General features: G+C 47.4%; 1 protein-coding gene across 4 annotated transcripts in view; it reads right to left on the bottom strand.

Moving 5' to 3' along the window:
• ATP2C2 (ATPase secretory pathway Ca2+ transporting 2) overlaps window positions 1-21,230 on the bottom strand; it is an 89,536-nt gene that overhangs the window by 55,037 nt on the left and 13,269 nt on the right. For all 4 annotated transcript variants that reach the window (XM_089903366.1, XM_022583027.2, XM_089903365.1 and 1 more), the window contains exons 2-3: window positions 4,663-4,773; window positions 3,127-3,243 (exon numbers count right to left, since the gene is read on the bottom strand). In XM_089903366.1, coding sequence (XP_089759492.1) covers window positions 3,127-3,243; window positions 4,663-4,773 — 228 coding nt within the window. The remainder of the gene's footprint in view (window positions 1-3,126; window positions 3,244-4,662; window positions 4,774-21,230) is intronic.

Genomic DNA, 21,230 nt, shown 5'->3' with positions numbered 1-21,230 from the left:
CTCACTTCACTGGGTCTCTGCTCAGACATCGCCCCCTCCAGACACCAGTCAGATGCCTCTGCTAACCACCTCGCTCCCCACTGGCACGTCCTCACTCATGTCTTGACTCATCTCCTCAGGCCACGCCCACTGGGTGCTGTATCACTCACCGAGTGTCTGTTTTCCTGAAACCAGAAACTTGGTTTAGGCCACTGCTCTATGCACAGTGCCTCGACCTGGCCAGGAGCACAAAAGGCATTTATCTAGAATGAATGAACGAACAGCCAACGCCCATCGTTAGGTGGGGGAATAGGAGGCTTGGTGGGGTTGGAGCTCCTGACCCCGGTCACCCAGCACGGTGCGGATCAGCAGTGGGTCTGCACTGCCCCAGCGGCGCGTCCTCCTGGCCAGGTCACTGCTGCGCCGCCGCCTGGATCCCTGCCCTCACCTCTCCCGGCCCTGGCTGGCAGCTCCCTCCCTCCCTGCAGGCTGTACCCAGTGAAGACTCAGAGAGCAGGGTGCCTGTTTCTGCACAAGGGACCCCTCCAGCCATGGGCTTAGGGCTAGCTCATGGCTCCACAGTCCCGGCCAGGATGCTCTGAGAGCTGGGACCAGGTGCTGGCCTCACCCTGAACTCTAATTCCAAGCCCATAACCTCACCCCCTCCCCCTGAAGCTGGACCTGAGCAACCCTCCAGACTGACACTGATACCATCAGCCTCCCTCCCTCCTTCCCCTCCAGGAGACCATCCCAAGCACCTGCCCTCTCCCACGCAAGACAGGTGAGTCACCGTGAGACACGGCACACAAGTGTCAGATCCAATGGGAAGATCCCACCACGTGCCACTAGGGCTGCCGTGGCCACAGAAAACCAGACTCTTCTGGCTCTTGGGGCCCCTTCTAAGCCCACAAGTAAAGGGGGACAGGCAGAAAGCGGTCTGTTGAAACCTTACTGTGCGGTGAAATGGTGGTACACGGGAGACGTTCATTACAATGAACAGTAACAACCGCAACAACCAGCATTTCCTGAGCACCTCCTCCAGGCCACGCCCTGTGCTCAGTGCTTTACCTGCATCATTTCGTAGGCTCCTCCCAACCCCATGACACAGGTACTAGTAAGTAGTCCTGCTTGATAAATGACCAACCTGAGGCTCTGAAAGAAACTGAATTGCCAAGGATTGAATTAGATCAGGCAACTCCAAAACCTGTGCTCTTAACAGCTACGCTCAAATCAAACGAGGGCTAACTGGCAGACACTGGGACGTGGGGCAAGCTTTACTGGGCACTTAATACGGGCTAACCCTCTTCTTTTGTAAAACTCAGAACAGGAGGTACTTATTAGGCCTATTTTCTAGATGGGGACAACTGAGGCTCAAGGAGGATTAACAGTCACAAGGCTGAAGTGGGATCTGAACCCGGCTGACTCTCATCTACCTTTGCTTCATGACTCCAGGACAGGGATCTTGGGTCACGCTAAGGTAGAATTCCTAATGGTGAGTCTCCTGAGACAGAGAAGCAGGGCTGCCTCGTGGAGTGGTTGAGCTCCCTGTCACTGCAGGGGGCAGACGGGAATCACAGCGTCTGGCACGTAGCAGATGCTCAATGAACAAAAAGAATCAATAAGTGAGAGCACATGGACTTCCTGCGCCCATCAAGGGCGGGTAACCATGGCCATTGGGAGCTTCCTTCCAATCCCGCGAGGATTCCCTGAGATGGATTCCTGAACTGATGAGGTTAAGAAGAATAAGCACGTTTCCTGCTCTTAGAAACTGAAGAGATTGCATTCCCGGAAAGGTCCTGGCTGGAGGACAGCCCTTGGCGTGAGGTAGAGGCCAGGTGAGCCGGTCCTAGTGGAAGGGGCAGCCAGGGCAGAACTGACCAAGGCCCCACTCCAGAAGGGAGAATGTCCCTCACAGCCTGCATGTCTGCCCCCTTCCCTGAACTTCACCTTCCAGGAGCCTCTGCTGCCTCTTCCCAACACTGGGATTCCAGGAAGTTTCTGGGCTGCCCAGAACCACCTGCATACCTAGAAGCCTATTTTGGGGCCAAAATGCGTCAATGAATGACATCGCTAGGGCACTGAGAACCGACCAATGAGCGGGGCGGGGACTGGAGGAGAAAGGAAGGTGAGGATGCTGCAAGGAGGGCTGTGATTGGTCCCTGAACTGACCAATCGAGAAAGCCCTAAATGTGAGCCAGGGGAAGGCAGCTGAAGCCGGGCAGCCCTGAGTTAGGCTAAGAGGGAGGTGTCAGGGCTGGGAGAGGGTGCAAAAGGCCAGAGGGGACACTGAGGCAATCTGCATGGCTTCACGTTCCCATGGCTTCATGGGAAGTTCTGCCTGTTAACTGGAGCTTTCAGAGCTGGTACTGGGGGCGGGGGTTGATTTCTAGACGGGAATTTGCAGCCGTGTCTATTTCCATTTTTTCCCCCCCTTCCCAATGGCTTCCAGGCATTTGACTCATGCACCCCGCATTCAGCACCAATGGCAGAGGCTAAGCGGGCCGGGGCTCTGGAACCAGATGCCTGGCTTCACTTCTCAGCAGTGCCACTAACTGCTGCGTGGCTCTGGGCCCTGGCTGCCAGATAAACTACAGGTCACCCAGTTAAATGTGAATTTCAGATAAACAAGGAACTTTTTTTTTTTAAGTATAAGTAGGTCCCATGCAACATTTGGGACATAGATAAAAAAAAGAACAGTTTTTTCATGTATGTGAAATTCAAATGTTAACAGGGCATCCTGTAACTTTATTGGCTAAATCTGGCAACCCTACACAGCCTTGGGAACTATTTCAACTTCTCTGTACTTCACCCTTCTCATCTCGAAGTGGGGATTAGGAAGAAGATGAAGTAAGTTGATGCTTGCTTACTCACTCAGTCAGCATGTGCCTGGTACATGGTAAACCCTCCACGAATGGAACGACTACTATTCATGGCCATGGCTGCTGGGGTAGTTAGTGATCCCTCCTGCCGGCTAAGAGCAGCCTGAATGGGGAGAGCCTTGTTTAACTTTGTAGTACAATTGCTCCACACCCTGGGACTTGTCCACGGACACCCTCAATCCATACTTAAACAATGAATGTCCGTCCCCCACCCCTACCCCCCAAGGCTTACACGAGTTCATTCACGGAACGACACCTACAGTCCTACCTGATCGAGATATTTCTTCCACACGGGTTCTGTGTTACCAGCGACAAACTCATTCCAGCCATGGACCAGCCTGCGCTGTGTCACCGAGAACTCTGACAGCCCGTTCTGTAAATCCACCTGGAGGGAGAAGGATGGGCCGGTAAGGATGAAGGAGCCCAAGTCACAGGATTCCCACTCTGGAAGGCAGCTGCTTCCATGATGATCAAGGAAAATGGGCTGTCCACAGAGGAGGGGGCACCAGTCCAAAGACACCGAGCAAAGAGGGGCAGAGAGAGGAGGAAACCCAGAGTCCAATTCTTTGTCAGTTAGGCCGCACTCTGCCCTCCAGATACTGCAGAAAAGACAGCCTTGGGCCTACATTTCAAGGAGTGCAACTGTAGTATGGACACCTGGAGAGGCAGGAACACTTACGTTTCATCTTTAGAAAAATGGGCGAGCCTGGGAATGTAAAATGGTGCAGCTGCCGTAGGAAACGTTGTGGAAGTACCTCAAAAAATTAAAAATAGGGCTTCCCTGGTGGCGCAGTGGTTGAGAGTCCGCCTGCCGATGCAGGGGACACGGGTTCATGCCCCGGTCCGGGAAGATCCCACATGCCGCGGAGCGGCTGGGCCCACGAGCCATGGCCGCTGGGCCTGCGCGTCCGGAGCCTGTGCTCCGCAACGGGAGAGGCCACAGCAGTGAGAGGCCCGTGTACCGCAAAAAAAAAAAAAAAAAAAAAAAAATTAAAAATAGAACCATCATATAATCCAGCAATTCCATTTCTGGGTGTGTATACCCAGAGAACTGGAAGCCCATCTCAGAGAGATATTTGCCCACCCATGTTCATAGCAGCATAACATACAAGAGCCAGAGGTGGAAGCAACCCAGTGTCCACAAATGCACGAATGGATAAGCAAAATGTGGTGAGGACACACAACACACACACACACACACACACACACACACACACACACACACACACACCATGTGTGCTCAGTTATCTAAGTAAAGATAATTAAAAACATAAAGCAAGCAAAGTCCTTCAGCCTCAGAGGGCAGCCTCATGGAACGGAAGTGGTTTTTTGGTTTGGGTTTTGTCTTGTACTGGCCAGGAATTCAAATTCGCTGGAGAAACTGGTGAGATTTGTTTTCGGTCACTGGAAACACCATGGATTAGAAAAGATGAAGGGTGTGCACAGCACATGGTGAAGAGTTTGAGCTTTGATGTCAGAACACCTGGACTCAACTCTGGCTGTGCTGCTGTGGAACCGTGTGGGTCCCCTGAGACATCCTCTGTCTTCCACCAACAGGTACACAGAGAACTGGGAGGATCCTGGCTGCTAGAAAGGGCCTTGACGATCAGCGCCACTGCCATTAACGGGGATGCCATTCCTGGTGGAAATCAGAATGGTTCGACAGCGATAGTATTTTCTAGCAGTGATGATAAAAATGTACTATAGCACAGGATTCTAAAGCCACTTTCAGGACTCTGTATTGCTTTCTTCTTAATCTAAAAACCCTACCGCACCTGGCATCAGATACAAATTCAATTCTTACATAAAATGCTTTGGCCAGATCCTCTCTGTGGCATTTGCTTGCTTCCTTGGCGGGCAGAGCGACCACCGTCTTCTCTTTCTCGATGGCTTTCAACTCATTTTGTCCATCAATCTGTGAAACAAAGCAGGATTGCTATTAGGCACACAGGTTTTGTACTGATATGTCTTTTTAAAGTATAACATACAAAGAGAAAGTGTGCAGATCTTAACTGTACAGCTCGAATTTTCACAAATTGACCCATATAACCAGCCTCCAAATCAAGAAACAGACATTACCAGCCCCCAGGAGATTTGTCTTGCTGGGGTTTGAACTCTGTGTAAATGGTAACATGCAATATATATGCTTTTGACACAAGGTTATTAGTGAGATTCATGCATGATGTGTGTAGTGATGGTTCGCTAATTTTCATGGCTGCGTAATATACCGCCAAATAACTATAGCACAATTTATTTATCTGTTCTACTGCTGCTGGATTGTTTCCAGTTGTTGGCTATTACAGATGCAAGCACCGGAACTCACAAAGCTGACGGAACAAGGCAACAATTCACAGGCTGAGAACCCTGGACCTTGAACGTCTGGGATTCTCAGTTAAGTTTGCCCCATACTACAGAGAGTGCCCCCTGATGGTGACTGGTGATATCACAGCCTGTTCTAGGAGTTGTCTGCAATAACCTAAGAAGAGGGGGGAACCCGGCCAAGGTATGGGTGTCTAGCAGGTCTGGGAAGAAGCCACCTGAAACACCTGAAGGGTGTGGGAGGACACAGTTACACAGAGGAGACCTCATAATTAGGAAAACGCTGAGTATTTTTGCAAAATTATTCCTAGTATTCTGACCCCTAGAACACGATAACCATCTTTTCCTTTTCCACCAGGTGGTCTGGCACTGGGAAGGAGGAAGAGGAGAGGCATTGGCTAACCTCTTCCTTCAGCTGGAACAGAGACGGTAAATTCCTCTGTTACTTCTTGCCATCCCCCACCCCCCGCCCCCATCTCCCAAACGCCTTGTTTGCTTAGAAATGCACTGCTAACCACACCCACTTCCGGGGGGTGCTTCTCACCTGCCAGGGACCAGGAAGCAACCAATGATTATTGCACAGATCACTCGACAGACTCTCTCTTCTTAAGTCAAGCTTACTTTGTTCACTGTGCAAGATTCACTTCCCAGAGAAATGCACAGCACAGCCAAGACAGGATGTTTTTTCTGCTCTCAAGACCTGGTTCAGTCGTACCTAATCAAGTGCTCAATCCTTGCTCACACTGCAGATGGACACAGTCCTGGGGTTACAGGACCTGCCTGCCTGGTGTTCTCCAGCTGACCATTTCTGTCTGGCATGACCACACCCAACTCACTTTTTATGCAGCATCTCAAGTGACCCTGAAGGTATAAATCTAGCCCCCTCCTCTACCTTCTGCTCTCTGTCTCTCTGTCTCTTTCTGTCTGTCTGTCTGTCTCTCTCACACACACACCATGCTGGAAACATCTGGATAGACTCCAGTTACAGGGCAGTACCCAACTGTCTCCAATATGGCTGCAGCAGACCCCACCTCACATCCACCCTCCATGCTCTCCTGGCCTTGGGTGGGGCAGCAGCATACTAGCTAAAAAATCCACTGCCTACTGGAGGAGTCCTGTGTCCCCCAGGAGTGGACTGCTCCAGTGCCCCTGCAGAAGATGGCACACTTTCCCGACTGCCAAACCAAACTTTAAATCCAGGGTTCTCGACCAAGGGCAGTTTTGCCTCCTGGGGGACTTTGCCAGGGTCTGGAGACATGTTTGGTTGTCATGATGGGGGTCAGGGGTGCTACTGGCATCTAGTGGGTAGAGGTCACATGTGCTGCCAAGCATCCTACAAGGAATGACCTGGAAAAGAAACGTCCATACAGCTGAGGGTGAGAAGACCTGCTTTAGAAATAGATGATGGGGGACTTCCCTGGCGGTCCAGTGGTTAAGACTCCACGCTCCCAATGCAGGGGGCCCGGGTTCAATCCCTGGTCAGGGAACTAGATCCCGCGTGCTGCAACTAAGAGCACACATACTGCAACTAAAAGATCCCACACACGGCAACGAAGATCCTGTGTGCCGCAACTAAGACCCAGCACAGCCAAATAAATAAACATTTTAAATAATAAATATTTAATAAATAATAAATATGAAATAAAAAAATTTTTTGAAGAAAGAAATAGGTGGTGTTCCTGGCCTGATGTCTTCCCAGACCAGCTGAGTCACCCTGCTCTACCCTCTCGGCACCCTGGAGGTCTCCTTGACGGCACTTACACAACTTTCATTTGCAACGTGACCAGCAAGTGATTATCACTCAGATGCCTCCATCTGCTCATGACGCAGCCCCTCCAGAAGGCGGGACCAGGGCCTGGTACCCAGGGGCTGCTCCGCGAGCGTTTGCCAGTCAGAGCTCAGGACACCGAGCCAAGTGCACGTGCACGTAGCGCCACGGTGTGGACGACTGGCTACGCACTCTCGGCCACAAGCCTCATTTTACCCTCATTGTCAGCACTGCCCAGGAGACAGTCCAGCTCCACTGGCCAGCATGTCACCTCGGGCAAGTGTTGACCTCTCTGATCATAATTTCCGCATCTGCAAAATGGGGATGATGATGGCTATAGCTACCTCGTCCTGCTGTCTTGGAATCAAGCAAGTGTGTGCCTGTACAGGGCTTGACACAGTCCAGACTCACCATGAACTCCGAGTAAATGCTGGCCTGGTACCTGTCTCAGGAACCAGGCCTCCGACACTTGGTTGGAATGACAATGACGGTGACATCACTCGGGTGGCTCAGCCACGTTCAGACAACTCAAGAGCAGGAAGACGCACAGAGCGACAGAAGGGGCACGGAGGTTGGAATCACACAGACCTGGGTTCAAATCCCCCTCTGTCACTGACCAGCCCTGTAACCAGGGATGATCATCTGTCCCAGGTAGTTCTGAAGATTTAAGAAAACCCAACTCCGTAATTGTGCCTTGCACGTGGCAGGTGCATTCAGTAAATATTTCACAAACGACCAGCAGCCTAAAGAACCAGAGGGATTTAGGAGGTGTGGTGACCCCAGCACTGGAGGAGCTTCTCTCTGGGACTTTGTCTCTTTGGAGATGATATTCCCTGATGTTCTCTCAGAGGCCGAGGCTTCTACAAGTGGCTCTGGAAGATACATAAATATTTAAATCTGTGTGGTTTTATTTTATTTTAAAATTTTTATTCATTTTTTGAATCTGTGTGCTTTTATTATTTTTTTTAATTTATTTTATTTTTGGCTGGGCTGGGACTTCCTTGTTGTGTGCGGGCTCTGTCAACTTGCAGAGAGCGGGGGCTACTCTTCGTTGCGGTGCGCGGGCTTCTCATTGAGGTGGCTTCCCTTGTTGCAGAGCGTGGGCTTCAGTAGTTGTGGTGTGCGCAGGCTCAGTAGTTGTGGCACGTGGGCTCAGTAGTTGTGGCTCATGGGCTCTAGAGCGCAGGCTCAGTAGTTGTGGTGCACGGGCTTAGTTGCTCTGTGGCATGTGGGATCTTCCCGGAACAGGGCTTGAATCCATGTCCCCCGCAGTGGCAGGCGGATTCTTAACCACTGCGCCACCAGGGAAGTCCCAAATCTGTGTGTTTTTAATCAACACTGAAAGTACAGGCAGAAAAACTGTGAATTCTATTTTTTAAATATCTTTGGTTTGCATTTGATGCTAGGCTCAAATAATTTCTCTATATTTCAATTAAAAAAAAAAAGAGATGAGGAAACTTACAAAACCCTCTTAGATAGCCTCATTCACCAGAGGGCAGACAGCAGAAGCAAGAACTACAATCCTGCAGCCTGTGGAGAAAAAACCACATTCACAGAAAGAGAGACAAGATGAAAAGGCAGAGGACTTTGTACCAGATGCAGGAACAAGATAAAACCCCAGAAAAACAACTAAATGAAGTGGAGATAGGCAACATTCCAGAAAAAGAATTGAGAATAATGATAGTGAAGATGATCCAGGACCTCGGAAAAAGAATGCAGGCAAAGATCGAGGAGATGCAAGAGATGTTTAACAAAGACCTAGAAGAATTAAAGAACCAACAAACAGAGACGAACAATACAATAACTGAAATGAAAACTACACTAGAAGGAATCCATAGCAGAATAACTGAGGCAGAAGAACGGATAAGTGACCTGGAAGACAGGATGGTGGAATTCACTGCTGCAGAACAAAGAAAAAAGAATGAAAAGAAATGAAGACAGCCTGAGAGACCTCTGGGACAACATTACATGCAACAACATTCGCATTATAGGGGTCCCAGAAGGAGAAGAGAGAGAGAAAGGACCAGAGAAAATATTTGAAGAGATTATAATCGAAAACTTCCCTAACATGGGAAAGGAAATAGCCACCCAAGTCCAGGAAGCGCAGCGAGTCCCATACAGGATAAACCCAAGGAGAAACACGCCAAGACACATAGTAATCAAACTGGCAAAAATTAAAGACAAAGAAAAATTACCTGAAAGCAGCAAGGGAAAAATGACAAATAACATACAAAGGAACTCCCATAAGGTTAACAGCTGATTTCTCAGCAGAAACTCTACAAGCCAGAAGTGAGGGGCATGATATACTTAAAGTGATGAAAGGGAAGAACCTACAACCAAGATTACTCTACCCGGCAAGGATCTCATTCAGATTCGATGGAGAAATCAAAAGCTTTAGAGACAAGCAAAAGCTAAGAGAATTCAGCACCAACAAACCAGCTCTACAACAAATGCTAAAGGAACTTCTCTAAGTGGGAAACACAAGAGAAGAAAAGGACCTACAAAAACAAACCCAAAACAATTAAGAAAATGGTCATAGGAACATACATATCGATAATTACCTTAAATGTGAATGGATTAAATGCTCCAACCAAAAGACACAGGCTTGCTGAATGGATGCAAAAACAAGACCCATCTATATGCTGTCTACAGGAGACCCACTTCAGACCTAGGGACACATACAGACTGAAAGTGAGGGGATGGAAAAAGATATTCCATGCAAATGGAAATCAAAAGAAAGCTGGAGTAGCTATACTCATATCAGATAAGATAGACTTTAAAATAAAGAATGTTACAAGAGACAAGGAAGGAACTACATAATGATCAAGGGATCAATCCAGGAAGAAGGTATAACAATTATAAATATATATATGCACCCAACACAGGAGCACCTCAATATATAAGGCAACTGCTAACAGCTATAAAAGAGGAAATTGATAGTAACACAACAATAGTGGGGGACTTTAACACCTCACTTACACCAATGGACAGATCATCCAAAATGAAAATAAATAAGGAAACACAAGCTTTAAATGACACAATAGACCAGATAGATTTAATTGATATTTATGGGACATTCCATCCAAAAACAGCAGAATACACTTTCTCCTCAAGTGCACATGGAACATTCTCCAGGATAGGTCACATCTTGGGTCACAAATCAAGCCTCAGTAAATTTAAGAAAATTGAAGTCATATCAAGCATCTTTTCTGACCACAACGCTATGAGATTAGAAATGAATCACAGGGAATAAAACATAAAAAACACAAACACATGGAGGCTAAACAATACGTTACTAAATAACCAAGAGATCACTGAAGAAATCAAAGAGGAAATCAGAAAATACCTAGAGACAAATGACAATGAAAACATGACGATCCAACACCTATGGGATGCAGCAAAAGCAGTTCTAAGCGGGAAGTTTATAGCTATACAGTCCTACCTCAAGAAACAACAAACATCTGAAATAAACAATCTAACCTTACACCTAAAGGAACTAGAGAAAGAAGGACAAACAAAACCCAAAGTTACTAGAAGGAAACAAATCATAAGATCAGAGCAGAAATAAATGAAATAGAAACAAAGAAAACAATAGCACAGATCAATGAAATTAAAAGCTGATTCTTTGAGAAGATAAACAAAATTGATAGACCATTAGCCAGACTCATCAAGAAAAAGAGGGAGAGGACTCAAATCAATAAAATTAGAAATGAAAAAGGAGGAGTTACAACAGACACCGCAGAAATACAAAGCATCCTAAGAGACTACTGCAAGCACCTCTATGCCAATAAAATGGACAACCTGGATAAAATGGACAAATTTCTTAGAAAGGTATAACCTTCCAAGACTGAACCAGGAAGAAATAGAAAATATGAACAGACCAATCACAAGTAATGAAATTGAAATGGTGATTAAAAATCTTCCAACAGGGTTTTCCCTGGTGGCGCAGTGGTTGAGAGTCCGCCTGCCGATGCAGGGGACGCGGGTTTGTGCCCTGGTCTGGGAGGATCCCACATGCCGCGGAGTGGCTGGGCCCGTGAGCCATGGCCACTAGGCCTGCGCGTCCGGAGCCGGTGCTCCGCAGCAGGAGAGGCCACAACAGTGAGAGGCCCATGTACCACAAAAAAAAAAAAAAAAAAAATCTTCCAACAAACAAAACTCCAGGACCAGATGGCTTCACAGGCGAATTCTATCAACATTTAGAGAAGAGCGAACACCTTTCCTTCTCAAACCCTTCCAAAAAATTGCGGAGGAAGGAACACTCCCAAACTCATTCTATGAGGCCACCATCACCCTGATACCAAAACCAGACAAAGATACTACAAAAAAAGAAAATTGCAGACCAATATCACTGATGAATATAGATGCCAAAATCCTCAACAAAACACTAGCAAACAGAATCCAACAACACATTAAAAGGATCATACACCATGATCAAGTGGGGTTTATCCCAGGAATGCAAGGATTCTTCAATATACGCAAATCAATCAATGTGATAAAACATATTAACAAACTGAAGAAGAAAAACCATATGATCATCTCAATAGATGCAGAAAAAGCTTTTGACAAAATTCAACACCCATTTATGATAAAAACTCTCCAGAAAGTGGGCATAGAGGGAACCTATCTCAACATAATAAAGGCCATATATGACAAACCCACAGCAAACATTACTCTCAATGGTGAAAACCTGAAACCATTTCCTCTAAGATCAGGAACACGACAAGGATGTCCACTCTCACCACTATTATTCAACATTGTTTTGGAAGTCCTAGCCACGGCAATCAGAGAAGAAAAAGAAATAAAAGGAATACAAATTGGAAAAGAAGAAGTAAAACTGTCACTCTTTGCAGATGACATGATACTACAAATAGAGAATCCTAAAGATGCTACCAGAAAACTACCAGAGCTAATCAATGAATTTGGTAAAGTAGCAGGATAAAATATTAATGCACAGAAATCTCTTGCATTCCTGCACACTAATGATGAAAAATCTGAAAGAGAAATTAAGGAAACACTCCCATGTGCCACTGCAACAAAAAGAATAAAATACCTAGGAATAAACCTACCTAGGGAGACAAAAGCCCTGTTTGCAGAAAACTATAAGACACTGATGAAAGAAATTAAAGATGATACCAACAGATGGAGAGATATACCATGTTCTTGGATTGGAAGAATCAATATTGTGAAAATGACTATACTACCCCAAGCAATCTACAGACTCAGTGCAATCCCTATCAAATTATCCATGGCATTTCTTACAGAACTAGAACAAAAAATCTTAAAATCTGTATGGAGACAAAAAAGACCCCAAATAGCCAAAGCAGTCTTAAGGGAAAAAAACGGAGCTGGAGGAATCAAGACTCCCTGACTTCAGACTATACTACAGAGCTACAGTAATCCAGACAATATGGTACTGGCACAAAAACAGAAACATAGATCAATGGAACAGGATAGAAAGCCCAGAGGTAAACCCACGCACCTATGGTCAACTAATCTATGACAAAGGAGGCAAGGATATACAATGGAGAAAAGACAGTCTCTTCAATAAGTGGTGCTGGGAAAACTGGACAGCTACATGTGAAAGAATGAAATTAGAACACTCCCTAACACTGTACACAAAAATAAACTCAAAATGGGGTTTCTCTGGTGGCGCGGTGGTTGAGAGTCCGCCTGCCGATGCAGAGGACATGGGTTCGTGCCCCGGTCCTGGAAGATCCCACATGCTGTGGAGCGGCTGGGCCCGTGAGCCATGGCCGCTGAGCCTGCGCACCTGGAGACTGTGCTCCGCAACGGGAGAGGCCACAGCAGTGAGAGGCCTGCGCATCGCAAAAAAAAAGGAAGTCTACAAACAACAAATGCTGGAGAGGGTGTGGAGAAAAGGGAACCCTCTTGCACTGCTGGTGGGAATGTAAACTGATACAGCCACTATGGAGAACAGTATGGAGGTTCCTTAGAAAACTAAAAATAGAATCACCATATGATCCAGCAATCCCACTACTGGGCATATACCCAGAGAAAACCGTAATTTAAAAAGACGCATGCACCCCAATGTTCATTGCAGCACTATTTACAATAGCCAGGACATGGAAGCAACCTAAATGCCCATCGACAGACGAATGGATAAAGAAGTTGTGGTACATATATACAATGGAATATTACTCAGCTATAAAAAGAAACAAAATTGGGTCATTTGTTGAGACATGGATGGATCTAGAGACTGTCATACAGAGTGAAGTAAGTCAGAAAGAGAAAAACAAATATCGTATATTAATGCATATATGTAGAACCTAGAAAAATGGTACAGATGAACCGGTTTGCAGGGCAGAAATTGAGACACAGATCTAGAGAACAAAAGAATGGACACCAAGGGGGGAAGCGGCGGGCGGGTGGTGGTGGCGGTGGGATGAATTGGGCAATTGGGATTGACATGTATATACTGATATGTCTAAAATGGATGACTAATAAAACCTGCTGTATAAAAAATTAAATGAAATAAAATTTTTAAAAAAACAAAAAAACTAATACTAAACTTTCTTTGGGTTATTTGTATGGAAATATGTCAATATAAATGTTTCAGAAAAAAAAAGATCCATCAAGAGATAAATGGGTAAGCAAAGTGTGGTCTAGCCACACAATGGAATATTATTCAACCTGAAAAAGGAAGGGAATTCTGACACCTACCACATCATGGATGAAGCTTGAGGACATTATGCTAAGTGAAATACACCAGTTACAAAAGGACAAATACTGTAATGATACCACTTATGTGTGGTACCCACGATAGAGAAATTCAGAGACAGGAGGTAGAATGGTGGCTACCAGCAGCTGGGGAGGAATTAGTGGGATTTTTGTTTGTTTGTTTTGTTTTTGGCCACATTGCTGAGCTTGCGGGATCTCAGTTCCCTGACCAGGGATTGAATCTGGGCCACGGCGGTGAAAGCACCAAGTCCTAACCACTGGACCGCCACGGAAGTCCCGGGAGTTAGTGTTTAATGGGGACAGAGTTTCAGTGGGAGAAGTTGAAAAAGTTCTGGAGACGGACGGTGGTGATGATTGGAGGACCACGTGAATGTACTTAATGCCACTGAACCATGCACTTAAAAACAGTTAAGATGGTAAATGTTATGTACATTTTACCACACACACACAAAATCCACAACAAGAAAAAAAAAAAAAAGGATCAAAGGAATCCACTCCCTCTGCCTTTGTGGGTCACGATTAGCAGGAGTTCCCACCATTTCTCAGGAACTCCCAGTTTGTCCGAGCGCATGTCCCTGGGAACCAGCCAAGTGGCTGAAAGAGGCTTGGGTGTGTAAGGGGAGGGGCCAGGAAAGGCAGCCTGCAGGGGGAGGGTCCACATTCCAGCTGTGTACTGTGACCATGACTGTGGGGACAGAGTCTGAGCCCAAAGTGGGAGGGCACCTGGCTTCCAACTGTGTTCTCTGAGTGAAAGCCATTGACACACTCCCAGGTATGTGAACAAGAGAACAGAAAATAGGGACTCAAATAACTACATGTTCGAGGACGTTCACAGCAGCTCAAAGGCCCATCAATGGATGATGGATGAACGAGATGTGCTCTCTCCACACAATGCAATATTATTCAGCCTCAAAAAGGAATGAAGCGCTGATGGATGCTATGCTCTGGGTTGAACTGTGTCCTTTCAAAAAAAGATACCTTGATATGGAAGCAACCTAAGTGCCCAGTAATAGATGAACAGATAAAGAAGATGCAGTGTATATATGTGTGTGTGTGTGTGTGTATATATATGTAAACGCACACACACTCACACACACACACTGGAATATTACTCAACCATAAAAAAGAACGAAACCTTGCCATTTGCAACAGCATGGATGGACCTAGAGAGTATCATGCTCAGTGAAATAAGTCAGACAGAGAAAGACAAATACTGTAGGATATCACTTATATGTGGACTCTAAAAAACAAATGAACAAACATCACAAAACAGAAACAGAGTTACAGACGCTGAAAACAAACAAGTGGTTGTCAGAGGGAAGAGGGGTGGTGGGAGGAGAGAAATAGGTGAGGGAGATTAAGAGGTACAAATTTTACAAACTGCAAAATAAACGTGTCGCAGGTATGAAATCGACAGTGTGAGAGGGACACATGCAATTATTAAGTAATATCTTCGTATGGTGACAGATTGTTACTAGACATCCTGGTGATCATTTTGAAATATACAGAAATATTGAATCACTATGTTGTACACCAGGAACTAACATAGTGTCACAGGTCAATTAAACTTCAAAAAACAAAATTTGGGGCTTCCCTGGTGGCGCAGTGGTTGAGAGTCTGCCTGCCGATGCAGGGGACGCGGGTTCGTGCCCCGGTCCGGGAAGATCCCACATGCCGCGGAGCGGCTGGGCCCGTGAGCCATGGCCGCTGAGCCTGCGCGTCCGGAGCCTGTGCTCCGCAACGGGAGAGGCCACAGCAGTGAGAGGCCCGCGTACCGCCAAAAAAAAAAAAAATTTGATCTCATAGAAAAAGAGATCAGATTTATGGTTACCAGAGGTGGGGAGGGTGAATTGGATTAAGGGGGTCAAAAGGCTCAAATTTCTAGTTATAAGATAAATAAGTACTAGGCATATAATGTACAAAATGATAAATATAACTAACAGTGCTGTATGTTATGTACAAAAGTTGTTAAGAGGGTAAGTCCTAAGAGTTCTCATCACAAGGAAAAAATATGAGATGGATGTTCGCTAAACTTACTGTGATAATCATTTCATGACGTGTGTAGGTCAAATCATTCTGCTGTACACCTTAAACTTAGTGCTGTATGTCAATTATATCTCAATAAATCTGGAAGGAGGGACTTCCCTGGTGGTCCAGTGGTAAAGAATCAGCCTTCCAATGCAGGGGACCAATCCCTGGTCCAGGAACTAAGATCCCACATGCCTCGGGGCAACTAAGCCCGTGTGCCACAACTACTGAGCTCTCGCGCCTCAACCAGAGAGCCTGCTTGCCGCAAACTACAGAGCCCACGTGTTCTGGAGCCCACGCGCCACAGCTACAGAGCCCACGCACCCTGGAGCCTGCGCGCCACAACTAGAGAGAGAAAACCCACATGGCGCAACTACAGAGAAGCCCACACACCACAACGCAGAGCCCGCGCACCACAACACAAGATCCCACGTGGCTCAACGAAGATCCCGCGTGCCGCAACTAAGACCGATGCAGCCAAAAATAATAAAACAAATAAATAAATAATAAACAAATCTTAAAAAACATAAATCTGGAATGAAAAAGAAGCTACCTTCAAGTCATAACCCCCAGAACGTCAGAATGCGACCTCATTTAGAAATAGGGTCTTTACAGAGGTAACCAAGTGGGAATGAGGTCACTAGTGTGGGCCCTAGTCGAATATGCCTGATGTTCTCATAAGAAGGAGTGCTCTGGACACAGGGACAGATCCACATGGCGGGAAGACGATGTGAAGACAGAGCAAGGACCGATTCCTCTGCAAGCCCAGGACCTCAGGGATCGCCAGCAGGATTGGAAGCTAAGAGAAAGGCATGGGACAGGTTCTCCACTACAGCCGTTAGAGACAGCCAGGCCCTGCCAACACCATCATCTGGGACGTCTGGCCTCCAGAACCGTGAGAGAATAAATTTCTGTTGTTTGAAGCCACCATAATTTAGAGTGCTTTGTCTCAGGAGCCCTAGGGAATGACGACAATTCTCCAACACGGATGAACCTCGAAAATTTTGTGCTGAGTGAAGGAAGCCAAACACAAAAGCCACATATCACCTGATTCTGTTTTTAGGGGATGTCCAGAATAGGTAAATCCATAGAGACAGAAAGTAGATGCATGGTTGCCAGGTGCCGGCAGCAGGGGGATGACTGGAGAGCAGCTGCTATGGGTGTGACGTTTCTTTTAGGGGTGACCAAAATGTTTGGAGCCCTCCACTGGGGGTTCCACTAGAAGCAGGGGTCACACGACATTAGGGATACACTCGGTGCCACTGAATTGGTCACTTTAACGTGGGGAATTTTATGTTATGTGAATTTCACCTCAATAAATTTTATTTTTCAAAAAAAAATTTAAAAGCCACTTGGGGACTTCCCTGGTGGCGCAGTGGTTAAGAATCTGCCTGCCAATGCAGGGGACATGGGTTTGAGCCCTGGTCCGGGAAGATCCCACATGCCGCGGAGCAACAAAGCCCGTGCGCCACAACTACTGAGCCTACGCTCTACAGCCCGCGAGCCACAACTACTGAAGCCCGCGCGCCTAGAGCCTGTGCTCTGCAAAGAGAAACCACCGCAATGAGAAGCCCACGCACCGCAACAAAGAGTAGCCCCCGCTCGCTGCAACTAGAGAAAGCCCGCGTGCAGCAATGAAGACAAAACGCAGCCAAAAATAAATAAGTAAATTAAATTAAAAAAAGAAAATATTCCTTCTTTAAAAAATAAAAAGCCACTTAGACTTGAACTCCCTCCAAAACCTTGACCTGTGTCCCCAACTCGCTCCTGGGCCCCAACTGCATCAGGTCTCAGACCTCCGCCCCACCCCTGCGGGTCTCCAATCCCTCTGCCGCATTTCCGTGTGGTTTTCCCCGTACCCCTAACCTCCGTTCTGGGCTTCACGCTGGAGACCACACACTCACTCCTCTCTTTCCCCATGATCGAGCTTGGGAAGAAGCCATCTACACTTGCTGTCTCTGCTTTGTTAACGCCCATCCACTTCCCAACCCACTTCAGCCGCGGTCCCAGGTCCCTCCTGTGTTCCCAGGCTGCTAGGACAGGGCATCCGCAGGGGCTCACCCCGCCTTACTGCAGGGTTGCCATTCTCAGAAAGCAGAGCCCTCAGATGGGACTGGAATGTGGTCCCTGTTCCCACTGCCACGTGGGTGCTCTCGTGTGGCCCCCTCTACCCCTTAAGGACATGTGCTTTGTGGATTCTGCCGGGTTTGAATCGCGGCGTTTTCCTTCTGTAAAGACTGGCCCCTCCTGACTCAGGTCAGGCACCCTCTGGGGCACCCCTGATTCTCCCTTCCTGTCCAGCCTGATTTGGGGGGCACCACCCCTCCTTTCTCCTTTGTGTCTTTTTTTTTTTTTTGGGGGGGTACGCAGGCCTCTCACTGTTGTGGCCTCTCCCATTGTGGAGCACAGGCCCTGGACGCGCAGGCTCAGCGGTCATGGCTCACAGGCCCAGCCGCTCCGCGGCACGTGGGATCCTCCTGGACCGGGTCACGAACCCATGTCCCCTGCATCGGCAGGCGGACTCTCAACCACTGCGCCACCAGGGAAGCCCTTTTTTTTTACAAAGTTCTTTTTCACTAAGGTGAAATTCACATAACATAAAATGACCCATCTTGGAGTGAACAATTCAGGGAGATTCAGAACATTCTCAGTGTTGTGCAATCACCCCATCTACCTAGTGGTAAGACATTGCCGTCACCCCAAAAGGAGACCTTGTACCATCACCAGTCACACACACACACACACACACACACACACACACACACACACACACACACACACACACACCCAGCTCCTGGCAACCTCCAATCTGCCGTCTGCCTCCACAGATTTACCAATTCTACATATTTCATATGAATAGAATCATACAATATGTGACCTTCTGTGCCTCCATTGTGACCCCCGAAGGATCGTTTGCTCACAGAGGACAGACCCACACTGGTGATGGTGAGTGGGGTCTTCCCGAGACCCGAGGAAAGAGTCTGGAACATATGAACTTCTTAGGGCATTTTCACCAAGCAAGACAGGCCAGGGCTGATGCTACCTGACGGAGGCTTCCAAGGGAACCACAGAGGTAAACAGCATCGCTGAAAGATGAGCTGTGAGCTCACGGCAGAGCAAGCGACCACATGGCACCTGGGGGTGAACCGTCTCCTCTGAGCAGAGCCCGGCTTCCTCTGTGTCCCATCCTGCTCTGGTTCACCTCAAACACTTACTGAGTTAGACCCCAATGCTCGCTTCCCTCTTTAAAGGGTTCATGCAAACATTTATTTCTGCAACATATTTGCCCCAAACCTCCCCCGTGCCTCGATTTCCCCCTCTGCAAAGTGGGGGTTATAACAGCAGGGATTCCATAAGCTGCCGTGAGGTAACAGGAAACCAGGGACTCGGAGCCCCGAGTTCAGGGCCTGGCACCCGGGAAGCATAAGCGAACCTAAGCAATGGGGTGATGAACAGGGACAACAGAGGGCAGGGATGTCCTCATCCTCCAGCAGCTCCAAGAACACAGTAGGGGAGGGGGTTCCTAATAGGGCCGCCAGAATAAGCAAAAAAAAAAAAAAAGAAAAAAGTGCAGGATGTCCAGTTACTTCCGAACTCCAGATAAACAATGGATCATCTTTCAGTATATGTGCTTGGCAAACACTGCATAGAACTCACGTATACTAAAAAGCGATTCGCTGTTTATCTGAAAGTCAAATGCAGCTGGACGTCCTCTGGGGATCTGGCAACACCAGGAAGGAACAAGCCAAGAGATGCCCGTGACCCGTGTGGCAATACCGTGACGGGGACACCTCGCCCTACGAAGGAGCCACGGGGCCCCGGTTCAGAGTGCGGGCGCTCAGGAATCGCGAGAAAACAGCCTTGAAGAAGGTGCAGGAGAGAGCTCCCATGGAGCAGAGGGGGCCTTCAGGTGGAAAGGCCACCAGGATGAGCCAGCAAGTGGCCCACTTGGGAGTGAGAGTCTGCCTGCCGATGCAGGGGACGCGGGTTCGTGCCCCGGTCCGGGAAGATCCCACATGCCGCGGAGCGGCTGGGCCCGTGAGCCATGGCCGCTGAGCCTGCGCGTCCGGAGCCTGTGCTCCGCAGCGGGAGAGGCCACAACAGTGAGGGGCCCGCGTACCGAAAAAAAAAAAAAAAAAACAACCCTATGATAAGCCATAATGGAAAAGAATATGAAAAAGAATGTGTGTGTGTATATATATATGTGTGTGTGTGTGTGTGTATATATATATACACACACACACACTTATATATATATATATAACTGAATCACTTTGCTGTACAGTAGAAATTAACACAACATTGTAACTCAACTATACTTAAATAAAAGAAATTTTAGGACAAGTAAGAACAAAAGAAACCACTGAAGTACTAGAAGAAACTATGGACTACATTTCAAAAACATCTCAGAGTAAGAAAGGGCGTTCTGAGTGCCAGATGAAGCCAGAGGCCAGGAAGGAAAAGACTGATAAATTCACTACATAGAACCGGGTCGTCTTCTGCAAGAAGCACCACACGCTAAGTCCCAAGGTAAAAACCACACTGCGGAACATATCTGTAGCCTAGAACACTGATGAAAAACAATTCCCCAAACAAATGAAGGGCTCTTACTTATGAAGAAGGGAAAAAACTAGCAGCTCATGTTTTTCAAAAATGGGCAAAAGGGGAGCTTCCCTGGTGGCGCAGTGGTTGAGAGTCCGCCTGCCGATGCAGGGGACGCGGGTTCGTGCCCCGGTCCGGGAGGATCCCACATGCCGCGGAGCGGCTGGGCCCGTGAGCCATGGCCGCTGAGCCTGCGCGTCCGGAGCCTGTGCTCCGCAGCGGGAGAGGCCACAACAGTGAGAGGCCCGCGTACCGCAAAAAAAAAAAAAAAAAAAAAAAAAAAAAAGGGCAAAGGACATAAACAAAGAGTTCACAGAAAGGGAATAATGATGAATAACTTTGAAACATGAAAGGATCATCAAACTCATTTAAAATCAGAGATTCGCATTCAAGAGACTCCAGTACACCCTCCACCACCTATCTGATAGGTAAGGTTCCAGAAATTTGTAACAGGAGAGCTGGTGCCAGGGGGTGGGGAATGGAGCCTCTCATCCGAGGCCGGGAGGGGCAGGTGAATCCAGATGAGCCCCAGGGGAGGGCAGGTGGCAGCATCAAAGTTGAAAACGGACCTGTTCTACTCATATCGTTTGCAGATTTATTTACTGCAGAATGGTTTCTGTTCAAAGTCATCCATTGCAATATTGTTTATAATAACGAAGTACTAGAAACAACCCACGTGCTGCTAATAAAGGATTGGTTACATTAATTATGGTAGCACCACACCGTGAGACCCTTTGCTGCCACCCAAAGAGCACAAACGTTTTTTCTTTACCTACATGGAAAATGTGAAATATATATGGCAGTATAACTTACACACAGTCCTGTACACAAATCCTGCGTGTGCCTGGACGCACTTCTGTGCATGTGTACAACAGAGTAACCCCACCAGGTGCCACGTGGAACCTCTCCGGCTCCCAAAAGGCTCCCTCGGGCCCTCTCCCGGTTGACAGCCC

Source organism: Delphinapterus leucas, chromosome 20, assembly GCF_059928025.1.
Source record: "Delphinapterus leucas isolate spDelLeu-1000000601 "Yukka" chromosome 20, BTC_Dleu_Yukka2, whole genome shotgun sequence".
NCBI classification, from domain to species: domain Eukaryota; kingdom Metazoa; phylum Chordata; class Mammalia; order Artiodactyla; family Monodontidae; genus Delphinapterus; species Delphinapterus leucas.
Note: the sequence above shows the minus strand (reverse complement) of the source record. Positions and strands in the feature narration are given on the sequence as shown.